The sequence below is a fragment of the Bombus vosnesenskii genome, unplaced genomic scaffold, assembly GCF_011952255.1.
Source record: "Bombus vosnesenskii isolate JDL3184/JDL3185 unplaced genomic scaffold, Bvos_JDL3184-5_v1.1 scf7180000016265, whole genome shotgun sequence".
Lineage (NCBI taxonomy): Eukaryota > Metazoa > Arthropoda > Insecta > Hymenoptera > Apidae > Bombus > Bombus vosnesenskii.
In genome coordinates this window covers 54,585-67,014 of record NW_022884334.1, presented here as the reverse complement: position 1 = coordinate 67,014, position 12,430 = coordinate 54,585, and the positions used below count along the sequence as shown (strand labels likewise).

At 30.0% G+C, this 12,430-nt stretch overlaps 3 protein-coding genes across 14 annotated transcripts; 1 reads left to right on the top strand and 2 right to left on the bottom strand.

Annotated features, from left to right (window-relative positions):
- The first annotated feature begins 68 nt into the window (after window positions 1–68).
- On the top strand, window positions 69–2,943 carry LOC117242200 (reticulon-4-interacting protein 1, mitochondrial). 5 transcript variants are annotated; one of them, XM_033508687.1, is made up of 6 exons: window positions 69–220; window positions 1,581–1,859; window positions 1,952–2,161; window positions 2,245–2,357; window positions 2,437–2,701; window positions 2,763–2,943. In XM_033508687.1, exons 2-6 carry the CDS (start codon window positions 1,644–1,646, stop codon window positions 2,868–2,870), a joined length of 912 nt encoding a protein of 303 aa, XP_033364578.1. In that variant the 5' UTR covers window positions 69–220; window positions 1,581–1,643; the 3' UTR covers window positions 2,871–2,943. The 5 variants fall into 5 exon arrangements, with proteins under 5 accessions (XP_033364578.1, XP_033364576.1, XP_033364575.1 ...); XM_033508685.1 differs by lacking the exon at window positions 69–220 and adding an exon at window positions 973–1,531 and having other exon boundaries at window positions 1,630–1,859; XM_033508684.1 differs by lacking the exon at window positions 69–220 and adding an exon at window positions 975–1,531 and having other exon boundaries at window positions 1,627–1,859.
- LOC117242201 (tryptophan--tRNA ligase, mitochondrial) lies at window positions 2,868–5,252 on the bottom strand. 3 transcript variants are annotated; one of them, XM_033508689.1, is made up of 7 exons: window positions 5,126–5,250; window positions 4,556–4,656; window positions 4,244–4,411; window positions 3,812–4,074; window positions 3,612–3,733; window positions 3,260–3,530; window positions 2,868–3,170 (listed from the first exon to the last, which is right to left on the bottom strand). In XM_033508689.1, the coding sequence occupies exons 2-7, from the start codon at window positions 4,634–4,636 to the stop codon at window positions 2,939–2,941; spliced, it is 1,137 nt and encodes a 378-aa protein (XP_033364580.1). In that variant the 5' UTR covers window positions 4,637–4,656; window positions 5,126–5,250; the 3' UTR covers window positions 2,868–2,938. The 3 variants fall into 3 exon arrangements, with proteins under 3 accessions (XP_033364580.1, XP_033364582.1, XP_033364581.1); XM_033508691.1 differs by lacking the exon at window positions 4,556–4,656 and having other exon boundaries at window positions 5,126–5,252; XM_033508690.1 differs by lacking the exon at window positions 5,126–5,250 and having other exon boundaries at window positions 4,556–4,878.
- Window positions 5,253–5,807: 555 nt separating this feature from the next.
- Window positions 5,808–11,670, bottom strand: LOC117242199 (protein kinase C-binding protein 1). 6 transcript variants are annotated; one of them, XR_004495198.1, is made up of 9 exons: window positions 11,465–11,669; window positions 10,502–10,974; window positions 10,009–10,327; window positions 9,749–9,929; window positions 7,667–9,655; window positions 7,272–7,564; window positions 6,377–6,506; window positions 6,245–6,291; window positions 5,808–5,901 (listed from the first exon to the last, which is right to left on the bottom strand). XR_004495198.1 is itself a non-coding variant. In XM_033508681.1 (7 exons), the coding sequence occupies exons 2-6, from the start codon at window positions 10,927–10,929 to the stop codon at window positions 7,212–7,214; spliced, it is 3,270 nt and encodes a 1,089-aa protein (XP_033364572.1). In that variant the 5' UTR covers window positions 10,930–10,974; window positions 11,465–11,670; the 3' UTR covers window positions 6,328–6,506; window positions 7,199–7,211. The 6 variants fall into 6 exon arrangements, 3 of the variants coding, with proteins under 3 accessions (XP_033364572.1, XP_033364570.1, XP_033364571.1); XR_004495199.1 differs by lacking the exon at window positions 6,245–6,291; XM_033508681.1 differs by lacking the exons at window positions 5,808–5,901; window positions 6,245–6,291 and having other exon boundaries at window positions 6,328–6,506; window positions 7,199–7,564; window positions 11,465–11,670.
- Window positions 11,671–12,430: the final 760 nt, after the last annotated feature.

The window sequence follows — 12,430 nt, the reverse complement described above, 5'->3', positions numbered from 1 at the left end:
CAGGCATGCGCATTGTCAAATTTACTCGTAAAACGAAAGAACCACCCTCGTTTTACTCTCTTGTACCACATGATCCACTGCTAAAAGTACCACCAAAGATTAACGAAACCACATCTTCGATCATCTATGCGCATGTAGCATAATTTATTATCATACACGGACTCGAGTATCATCGAGCCTTTCTTTTTTTCTAATTGATTAAACGTGTTCAGTAATTAAGGTATACATATCTATATAAATAAATTTTATCCCTATTCGTATACATAGTGCGTCAACGTGCATATATAATTCAATGATATATACAGAATTTTCAAAATCATGAATGATTTTCATTTCACACACAATTCTGATATGAAACCTTCAAATATAATTATAATATATTATTATTGTTATTATTATTATTATTATTATTATTATTATTATTATATTGTAACATATTTAGCAATATAACAACCAAATAATGCATGTATTTCTTCTAATGTTTATTATATATACATAAGTATTCTGTATATATCTATTATATTTAATACTTAAGAATGAAACGATGAATAATATCAATGACATTATATGGCGTTCAATTATAATTATCATTATCTTTCGCTAATTTCTTTTTTTAATATTAAATTCATAAACTTTATCTTTTATTATAACAGATTATATAATGTAATAATAACATTGATTGTGAAAATGTGTGATTTTGACTATTGATGTAAATATTCTAAATGAAAAAAATATTCGTTTATACATATACATTTGTATGTACATTTTATTTGAATTTATTGCTTTTAATTCGTCAATAGAAATAGAATTTCTAATCGTGGTACATTTCAATTTAATAGATAATAATGACAAAAATACGTAAATAAGACGTTACACAAACTTAATCACGTACATATATATGTATATACATGATATATTTTACACATATATATGTACTCAAATCCATATATATATATCAAAGTATACATATCAAAGAAAAAAAGAACAAATAAAAAAAGACACACGACATTAACGTTCAATTCATAATTCGTATTGGATACAGCTATTGGATACGCATTGAATACAGGAGAAATTAATGTTAGACAATTTTATCATGGAAAAGAGCTTTAATCAAAGTCACTAAATTATCCATTTTTCTAACATCATGTGTGAATTTACATTGTTAAATTATAAAAGAAAATATTTCTAATATTGCTGCGAATTAAATTAACAGAACCTCTTGAACGTAACCTATCTTTAAATCTTACATTATTTAGTGCCCAACTGAAATCAATGTGGAAAATGTTAAAAAGAATAACGCAAAATCTAAAATCAAATATTGGAACCATACAATCTCGTTTTCTTAGTAATGTATTAGCCAAATATAAAGAAAATGTTGAGGACAAAATGCAAGCTTGGCAAATTCACTCATACGGTGGATTGGAAGAATTAAAACTTTCAAATGTTAGGATTCCAGTGATCGCTAAACCAACAGATATTCTTGTCAAAGTTGAAGCCTCTAGCGTAAACTCCATAGATATAGCTATGACAAGTATGAATTATCTTATACTAATTGTCAGTTTCTTTTTTGTTTCTTACAGCTTAAACAATAAATATGTAGCATCATAATTGAATGTTTTATATTAGAAGGATATGGCGCAGTAATGTTAAATTTAATGAGAAAAGCTAGAAATCTTACCAGTGGACAATACGGTGAATTAGAATTGCCATTAACTCTAGGTAGAGATTTTTCTGGCATAGTAGTGTCAAAAGGACACGGTGTTGGAGATAGATTAATGTTAGGTGATGAAGTATGGGGTGTAGTTCCTGTGGAGCAACAAGGTTGTCATGCTGGTTATGTAGTTGTTGATAATAAATCGGTAAATAAAATTGGATAAGTAAATAATAAATATAAGGATACATTGCGATATAACATACAAAATATATAAATTATAGTGATGTTCATTCATAGGTCAGTCTACGACCTAGAAATTTATCATACATTGAGGCTGCCAGTATATTGTATGCTGGCCTTACAGCATGGTCTGCATTATGGATTACTGGTGCGTTGTGTTATAAAACTAGAATGGCTACAAGAAGAAATAATAGAGTCCTAGTAATAGGTGGTTCAGGAGGAGTAGGAACTATAGCAGTACAACTTCTAAAGGCTTGGAACATGCATGTAATACAAATTGATATTGTCATTTGTGATACAAGTAAGAATTATTGTTTTTATGTATTATAAGACATATTAAAATGATTCAGGTCATTACTACATGCAGTAGTGATGCTGTAAATATGGTACAAAAGCTTGGACCTGATGTTGTAATTGATTATAAATTAGATGGTGCTGATTCAAGAATTATTGCAGAGGGGCCGTATGTAATTCAGTCATTAATCTATCCTACATTAAAGAATGTCTATTTTTGATATAAATTTTATTAATTTCCAATTCAGCTATAATATAATTTTGGATTGCGCTAATCAAGGGGCAGATCAAATACGATTAAGGGGTTACCCCCATAGTACTTATATAACTTTGAATTCTCCGGTACTAAAAAATACCGATCAACATGGATTGATTGTGGGTACAGTGAAGAATATAGGAGAGCTGGTAAAATATAATATTCCAATTGAAAATAAAAGTACAGTGAAATGGGGATTTTTTATTCCTTCTGCAGCAGGAATTAAAACACTTAAAGAATTTGTCGAAAGTGGAAAGGTATATACACACACATATATCATCATAATATAGCATACCAATATCTTCTTACTTTGCACAGGTGGTTCCTGTGGTTAAGAAAGTCTACCAATTTCAAGATTTACCATTAGCTTATGATAGAGTAACTCAAGGTCATTTACGAGGTAAATTGGTTATTGATATGAGATAGTATCATCAATGCAATAGTAATTATTAAATAAGTATACATCTTATTTTTAAATAAATGTTCAGTTTACATTATATATTGTGTATTGTATTTTGTACTGATTTATTTTCATGAAGAATGTCATTTTTAAAACCGATTTTATTTTGAACTTCACACCAACAATCACTAGCTATATCTGTTGCCCTTTCTGTACCGCTTTTCAAAATTTCTTGCAAATAAACTGGTTCCTTAATTAATCTTGAAAATTTTTCACGAATAGGAGTCAATTTTTCTATAACTAAATCCGCTACCACTAATTTATATCTGCAATACACAAATAGATAAATGAAAAGAAAATAACTTAAATACATAGCGAGCAAAGATAAAAAAACTTAATATCTTAATTTACATACTTTCCAGTATCTAGTTCTTCTACTTCAGAACATATTTGATTTGGTGATTTTCCACTAAGCATGGAATGGATAATAACTAAATTTGCAACACCAGGCCGTGTTTCTGGTTCATAAGTTACTTTCGATATACAATCAGTAACTGCCTTCTTTATTTTTGTTGCCAATACTTCTGGCTTATCTAGTATATCTAATCTGCTCTTTGGATTTTGGTCAGATTTTGACATTTTCTTTGAAGGGTCACGAAGAGATTTTATACGTTGACTTGCATTTTCTGCAACATATGCATTCTATTAGCAATAAATATATCGTAAAATATATAGTTTATTTATCTTTAAATAAATAACATTTTTACCATTAACTAAAGAATGAGGCACGGGAAAAGTATTTCCAAATCTTTTATTGAATTTAATGGCTAACTCTTGTGCGAATTGAATGTGCTGAACTTGATCTTGTCCAACTGGAACATGTGTTGCTCTATAATATGCATTGTTTTTTTTACTAAATTATAGTTTCAATTAATACAATGTATTAATGTATCCTGGGGATACCTACTTATACAGCAATATATCAGCACTTTGTAGAACAGGATAAATATATAAACTTAGAGGGACATCTTTTAATGTCTGACTTTTCTCTTTGAATTGAGGTAAGCGAGCTAGTCTTGCTAAAGTTGTTAGACACCCCAAAATCCAGGACAGTTGTGCGTGTGTATCCACAGTAGATTGTTGAAATAATATGCTCTTATTTGGATCAATACCGCATGCTAGTAATGTTGCCGTCATTTTAAATATGTTATCATTTAATTCCTTTGGATCCTATAATGTTTATTCTTAATTGACTTGTACTCATATTTCTTTTCTTTTCATTTTAACGAAACCAAAACTTCGTTTTTTATAAACAGATATATATTTAATAAATAGAATAGATATAGTTCTTTGAGTATGTTACCATTAAATACAGAACATAAATTCAATAAATCTTTACATGCGGTAAAGTAGTAGAGTGCATATCTACAATGCTCCAAATAACATTTTCTCCGCTATCTTGTAACTGTACCCATTTTTGTATAGCTCCAAGATAATTTCCCAAATGCAAGTTTCCAGTTGGCTGAATTCCCGAAAATATTCTCTTTGGATAGTCACTTTTGGAAACCTATAATTAATTTTGTGATATATATAAAATCTATATAATATGTATATATGTATAATATAATATGTATATATATATATATATATATATATACACATTATATATGTGTGCGTGTGTTACACAATTTTTAACATAATTAAAATTAACCTTTTGACTGTATTCTTTCATAGTTATGCATTTGAAAGTATTTCTTCGACGCGTGATAACGTTTTTCAATCTCGTGAACATTTTTTATCAATTTAGCACCGCTGTAGTTATAAAATCAAAATCAAATATTAAATACTTGTTTTGAATTTATCGTAACAACCATCTAGTATCAAATTAAATACGATACACATTTTACTATTAGAGTTGAGATTTTGTGACATTAGAAACCTCAAAACTTGGAAACCCGGAACTTTGTACTATTTTTATGATCTGAAACTTAATTGATACAATTCTACAAATAAATAATTTATAGTCTGTTTCCTAGACAAAATTTATTAAAATATTCATTTCTAACAGAATAGGTACTCCTCAGAAAAGGAGGAAAAAGATAAGCATTCCAGATTTTGATAGCTTCGAAGCTTTATAAAGTCTTGTCTTCAGATACAAGTTCTGTGAATATAAAAATTAGATTTCGTCTGATCTTTAGTTTTTATTCATATTCTTATATGTACATATTACATATATACTACATCTATGATACAATCACTGATCATTAGACATAGCTCTTACCATTGACTAAAAACAATATAGGTGTAACACTAAACGGAACTTTGTGTCTCACATTTTGTAATATCGACCTGATAAAAAATCGGAGTGTTTCTTATGTCCTCTAGATTTACTACAGAGGAAACAGGAATTATGTATATTTAACTCGAAAAGTTAAACTTGTTAAACATGTAAACTATAAACGTAAGCAATAAGGGGAAGCAATTGATGAACTTCTTAATAATTCATAGGAGAAAATTACTACATTAATTATGGTTGAAATTAAAAACAAATTTTTTTAAATTATGAAGAACGCAATTGCAATACGAATATTATATGTATATGAATATAGTTACTTATACATATAAAAAATTAAATACTATTAAAAAGGAATGGGAGACTATGTAAGGGAGGACGTAAGACATTATATTGTATGTATATGGAATACAACCAATAGGAGTCTTCTTCTGTCGATTTCACAATGGATTCTGAAACAAACTCAAACCACAAAAAATTTAGTACGATCCTATGAGATATGTAATTAATTACCAATAGAAGAGATTTAAACATCATTTCATCGTATTTGTGTATCTTTTCCTTTTTAATGATTTCTTTTAATTCATATATTACACTTTTGGACCATTAACGCTGATATGTATTGTAGAGGTTATCAAAAATTCATAGGTATAATTGATACTTCTTAGAAGTTGATAAATTTGCAAATACTTATTTATTTATAGTATTTTAAACGATATACGAGGAAAAGTTTAGATATGGCAAACTCTCCAACTTTGCGTTATCTGAAACATAAAAACACTCTCCCTGGAGAATCTGACTATGAAACAAAAACTGTGAGAATACTTAGAGAACAGAAAAGTACAGAAGAACGCGATATTTAATTATTGAAAATTTTGGAGTGAAATAAATAACTATTACCTGGTATTATATACATAAGTAAATTGGCTACACATACATATGTAGTTTTTATAAAGGTAGACGGGCATCTTTCTCATTGTTTTTAAAAATGTAATGGGCAAAAGCTATTTATATCATATTGTACATAACATTTTCATTTATTTTTCTATTTTTTATACAAAACAAGTATAGATCGTGTGTGCAAAATGAAATACAAATATGATTTACTTTTTTTCATCAATATTTTTGTCACTTAAAAATTTTCACCTTTTAAGCTGTAATATAATTGCACTGAACGACTTTTTTCTTTATTTTTTTTTATTATATAAGAAATGTCCATTTATATTAAAGTATACGTACGCTATGATGAATTTCCATTACCTTCAGTTTCAGAACAACACAAAGATAAAAATCACGATATCTCATGCTGTTTGTCATAAGGCAGTTCGTATGTCTTATTAGTAAGTCTGTTTGTTTTGATATTATGATTCTGAAAAATATAGATAAATTTGTTGAAACATTACATAAAGATAAGAATAACAAAGTAATTCAAAATTGTCATATAATTGTCTAATTATCAAATAATTGAATTATCGAGAAAATCTAGAAAAACAGTGGTAACAAAAATATGAAGGGTCGAAAGACATATTCAGTGTAAGTTGAAATATTAATAGTGTATCTTCAGTTGAAATATTAATCTTAATTTTAATTTCTATTTTAATTAAAATATAAAATATAAAAGTAAAATCAAAATTGTTATTCCTATATAGAATAATTATTGGAGCAGGCATTGCTCCTTAAATACGTATTCTTTATTTTAAGTTATTTGCATTTTTACATTACAAAAAGTTTATATATAAAGTACTAGTTTGTTTTAACTTTACAACAATAACACTTACATATAAATACAAGTTACGATGAGCTACATAATAAAAAATACAATGATATTGCTAAAGCTTAGTGTTAATTCAGTATAAACTCAATTGAACCACCCCTATTATCCTAACAGAAATAAGGGGATCGATCAGTTCGTGGCTTCGATTATCTAATCGTAACGGAAATTTACGACTCCCTTTGACGTGCTTTCTCGCGATCGCGTCTCTCCGCGAATGGTCGAATAAACACTTAGAGAACAAGTATTTATAATTTACGAAACTTCTGGCTTCAATTACAGAGACTTACACTAAAGTATGCTCTAGGCCCTCCACATGTTTGATGCCACATGCTGTGCATTTATTATAAGTCTGGGCATCACCTGTTGCTGATTTGAATTTGCAGTAGAACTAGTAATAATAGTAGTGAACGAAGGTTGTTGAGCGCATGTTCTCATATGCACTGACCAATGTGATTGTTGGCAAGGATAATCACAGTATGCAGTATTCCAACAGCAGTAAAATAATGCTTCTCTGCCACACATTGCACACCATTGTTTACGTTTGATTTCTTCGATACAACGTAACATCCCCTCTTCGGCTTCTCTACGAGTTTCCTCGACAGCACGTAATCGTTCGGCTTCTAGGCTTGCCTTCATTTCTCTTAATATTCTGTCTGTAATAAAAAAATATTTGCGAAATGTATATGTAACCTTCGTAAACAGACATAATAACATGTAAAATAAAATGACGCACGAAGCGACCTGCAAAGACATACCAGTATTGTGTTTTAATTCTGTTAATTGTTGTTGGTGTTGCCACCTCATTCGTTCTATCTGTAATCTTAAAAAATGAACTGACGCTTGATGATTTTCGGACATATTACGATTTTCACAATTTTGATTCTCATACGCTGCTTCCTTATATGCCTCTTCCATTAATTTAGCCATTTTTGTGGCTAAATCTTGAGCATCATGATATAAACGGGCACTAATAGGACCTGCTTCTGGGGGCAACATTTGGTACTCGACACAATTTTCAGCCTGATGAGTAGACGTATGAACAGTAGACTCGATCGGACTGGATAATGTATTTATCGATGAACGAGAAATATGTTGCGGGTAATTACGAGGTTTATTAGGAAATGATTTTCTAGCTCTATTTTCCTTTACTTGTTGATCTTTTATTCTCAACGAATCTCTGAAAATTTGTTGTACGTGAGCCGAAATATTGCTCTTTTTTTCATTCTCGGTAGTTTCCTCAGTACACTTTTTCGTGATATTAGATTTATCATCATTTGCTACGAAAAGTAACCCGACAGGTTGATCTGTAGTATTTCTTCTATTAATGTCAATATCGCCATTAATATCAACATCAAGTGATGTTTTATTAGTTTGTACTGAAATGGACGATGTTGTTAAATTACTATTATTATCACTTTTAGAGCCTTCTTTCAACGTCATTGAATCATTCTGACGTTTAATCAAAATTGTCGATTCCACCATATTTTGATTTTGTTCCGTTGTAATAAATTTTAAAGCTTTCTCAGCGTTCATTTTATCGACTATTCTAGTCTTTGGTTTGTATACTTTTTCTGTGTTTTCATGGTTTCTAAAATTATTCTTCTGTAAATTTACATTTTGGCCGACATTTCTTTTAATAACGTTCACTTTAAAGGGAATTCGTTTTTTGGATATGTGAATGTCTTTTGCTATATGCTTTTTCGGGGATTTTATCTCTTGTTGTAATGAATTCTCCAAGGATTTTGCATTATTGTTTGTTGCATTTTCTGGATTAATATCTTGTTTCAATATTGTAGAATTTGGTGCTTTCGTGTCATATTTTATTGGATTACTGATACATTTCTCATCATTTGCACTATTTGTATTAGTTTTACTTGTACTTGGCGTATTTATATCTTCTTTCATCACCACTTTGAACTTTGCTGACATATTCTTCTCTGATTGCATATTCACTTTCCTTTTTCTTTCTCTTGGTTCATTTAAATTATTAGTTGTAATCGTAACCGTTTCGGTTTTGTGAAAGTTATCAGATTCTTGTTCTGCTTTAAATGATTTATTTTCAATTTTGCTTCCTTTGTTAGTTACGTTAAATTCATTTGATATTTTATTTTCAGTATCGGAATTGTCTGCTTTTTCCGAGTTTGTTTGCAAATTATTTTTTACATGAACCCGCTTTTTAAGAAGCGGCGTCTTTTTGGGAAGCAAGAGTTGCGGTGATGTACAGTTATTAGAATGAAGAGGATCATAATTTGGTAACAGTAATTTTATTTGCATTGGATCATGCGGATTATATTGCACTTTGGGAGGCGCAAATGTAAATTGGCCAAACACAAGTTCTAGCTTGCGACAGTGACGAGTAATTTCCCTAACACACTCTACCATATCTAATTTTCTCTTCCTCGGTAATGGAGCAGGTGGGTTTTCAGAATATAGATACAAATCTCGCGGAGGAACCCATGCTCGATCGTGTTCCCCAAAAAATCGTACATCAATGAAACCTTGAGAATTGATTCGAGGCATAGCTTTAGCAGGCCAAAATGGAAAGCCTTTCAACTTCGCCCACACAAGTGGATGAGGACGACGACAGGGTTCAATAAACCATGCTGGTTGTGGTCTTGGTAAGTTTCTGCCATGAGCATAACAATCAGGGCATGCTTCAATTTCTGATACTTCCTGACGTGCCAATTTAATAATCTGTTTCGCGGCATTCGTTAATTTAGATGTATCTGTGTATACACCACCACCTGTATAATTTAATTTAAATAAAACCCATTTAAGCATAATTTTTCTAACGTACTTAATTCTAATATAATATTAATTTATGTTTACACACATACATGTGTTGAATACAATACAATTGTGTTGTATCCACTTGGCATCAGCCATGAATGCGTCTGTACTACCATATAATTTAGCCCGAACATTCGATTCTAAAAGGCTCAGATCCATTGGCTTTACCACATAATCTAAATAATTTGGAACCTCAGAAAGTTCCACTGGTTTCCAAAATGGTTCTGACTATGACCAAAATACTTGAATTCAATTTTACTAGAATAATGCAAAAATAATTTAATATAAATAGAAAATTAATACATACACCAGGATATTCTCTCATTCTGTCGACTACATGTTTCAGTAATAAACATAATTGGTCAACAGATAGTTGTGCCATAGCTGTAGAACGTGTTTCTGCATTCTCTGCCTGTAAAATAGCTGCACATTCCCCACATATCCAATTTTGAATAATCGACTGTTGCATTCCTATACATTTTCGATGCCATGATCTAGGGCAAGCACTGCAATGTGCTTCTACAGATTCCTTGTGACATCGCCAACAAAATTTATCATTTGTATTTCTCCTTTTTCGCTTATTTCTCAAATTATTTTCATCTAAGGAAACATCCGTCTCTTGTATACTGAAAGAATAAATTTAGTTTCTAGTTTATTTTATTTTGTGAAATATTAATTTTGGCGAAATATTTAGAATCCTAATACCTAGCACTATGTCCTTACACAGACTCACATTTGTAAGTAAAATAAAATAAAATGAAAAATGTTGAACAGTAAAAATAAACATTGTCTATGCTTACCTAATATTTCGTCGTGTCCTTTTTAAATTATTTCCACTTTTAAACACAGTTTCTTTTACATTTTCATTTTTACTTGACTTAAAGTCATTGTCAGAAACAGAAGAAATTGTATCCAACTTCCCTGTATTCTGCCTACGTTCTATTTTATTTATATTACATTTTACTTCTTTCTTAATGTTTTCTAAAATGATCACTTCCTTATTTTTACTTTCCTTTTGATCAGAATTTGTAATATCCTGTGCATCTTTAATGTCGTCCTTTGTATCCACAATGGCAACTTTATTTGTTTCCTTGTTAATGTTATCAATTAGATTATGTCCTTTTTGGACATTTGCTGATTGTGAATTTTCTTCTTGTGATTCATTTGTAATTGAATTTTGTAGATACGAGGAACCTGTAAGATCTTTCTGCGCCTCTACCGATGTCATTTTGATGTCATTTTATTGCATGCATTTAGTTGAATATATGTTTACCTAAACACAATGTTGAAAACAACATAATTGTTCTTCTCTAGATATAAAAGATTATTTATATATTTAAAAGGAAAGTTCTTCAAGTTCAATATATGTAATATTGAAGAAATATACAAAAAATATATATATTCAGTAGATAAGTTAGAATTCTTAAGAAACTTTAAGAAATAGAATAAAGAACAAACATAGAAATAAGCTTTGTGAAATAAGCTTAATGAAAAATATTTACCAATGTTTTGTTTTATGTTCGATCAAAGTACTTTAATAATCTTTTAATTGTTAAATTAATAGATAAAAATGTCTTTGTCTACTTATTCCTATAGTATTTAGTTTAGTACAAAATAAATAGGAATAAAAAATGTTGTTCCAATAATATTATTATATTGTATATTGATTAACAACAATATGATAGAACACATAATAATAGTAAGGTGAACATAGGGGATTTTAAAATATATCCACTACTATAATATGCAGATAAAACAATTACCATCTGTATAGAATTTATATAGGAATCCGAAAATAAAATTAATGAAGTTATTTTCAATGATTTCTGTAACTTTTAAAATGTATCCAACAGGTCAAGTAAATCACTTTCTATATAAATCCCAAACAACAAGGAAAGCGAAATATACCACTCACTAACACGACATTGCATCAAAAGCATGAACATTCTTTCTCCCCTCCAATGTCCAGGGTCCTTACTACCAGTGCCTCCATCCCTCGGTAATGTTTGTAATTAATTACAAAAAGCGCAACATGATATTTGAAATTTACAGCACAGACGAACACATCGGATCATAGAGATATAAAGATAGAGTGTGTAAGTAAGCTGAAAAAGTGATATAGGAATAGAAAGAGAACGCTACTTATGTCTTTTTCTAATAACGCACGCATATTACATATTTGTATAATAAATATATCATAAATATATCAACGAGTCACGTCAGTGTACATGCCTGATTTGGCAAGGACTAAAAGAGGACTCTGTGCAGCGTTCCTATTCCAATATTTACACGGTAACATACGGCTTATGTACTCTATCTTTCTCTATGATACAGAATAGACCTTGCATCATCGACGAGGTACAGAATAAACCTAGAGCTTATGAAACTTTTCGTCGCATGTTCTGAAATACCGATCGTGTAAAAAATCAGAAGGTTACTTTGCCTTCTACAATTTAGAGTAGTGAATTTAGGGATTATCTTGGATCCAACTACCAAAATTGGTAAAGTCAATAGAAGTAAAAAGATGGTAGAAGTAGAAATACTGCCAAAGGCATAGCATTGACGAAGTACAGAATAGACAATCAATGTTTTTCGTGCCCCATGTTTTGGGGATCATCTGACCCCTCATACCATTTTCGCATCGCATGCTATATTATCGATTCCATATAATAGTGGTGGGGGTAAGACTTTTAGTGTCTGAACCACGATCATATACATAGGTCTGAAAC

What these genes read in the sequence shown, in the direction of transcription:
- LOC117242199 (XM_033508679.1), bottom strand. Translation starts at nt 10,929, where the DNA reads ATGACATCGGTAGAGGCGCAGAAAGATCTTACAGGTTCCTCGTATCTA. An exon ending in TTGTATTGTATTCAACACAT is followed by an intron (nt 9,656 to 9,748) that starts GTATGTGTGTAA and finishes TAAATTATACAG; the next exon opens with GTGGTGGTGTATACACAGAT. An exon ending in AGAATTAAAACACAATACTG is followed by an intron (nt 7,565 to 7,666) that starts GTATGTCTTTGC and finishes TTTTTATTACAG; the next exon opens with ACAGAATATTAAGAGAAATG.
- LOC117242200 (XM_033508684.1), top strand. Translation starts at nt 1,273, where the DNA reads ATGTGGAAAATGTTAAAAAGAATAACGCAAAATCTAAAATCAAATATT. An exon ending in TAAAGGCTTGGAACATGCAT is followed by an intron (nt 2,162 to 2,244) that starts GTAATACAAATT and finishes AAAATGATTCAG; the next exon opens with GTCATTACTACATGCAGTAG. An exon ending in AATTTGTCGAAAGTGGAAAG is followed by an intron (nt 2,702 to 2,762) that starts GTATATACACAC and finishes TACTTTGCACAG; the next exon opens with GTGGTTCCTGTGGTTAAGAA.
- LOC117242201 (XM_033508689.1), bottom strand. Translation starts at nt 4,636, where the DNA reads ATGTTCACGAGATTGAAAAACGTTATCACGCGTCGAAGAAATACTTTC. An exon ending in GCCTCATTCTTTAGTTAATG is followed by an intron (nt 3,531 to 3,611) that starts GTAAAAATGTTA and finishes CATATGTTGCAG; the next exon opens with AAAATGCAAGTCAACGTATA. An exon ending in GAAGAACTAGATACTGGAAA is followed by an intron (nt 3,171 to 3,259) that starts GTATGTAAATTA and finishes TGTGTATTGCAG; the next exon opens with ATATAAATTAGTGGTAGCGG.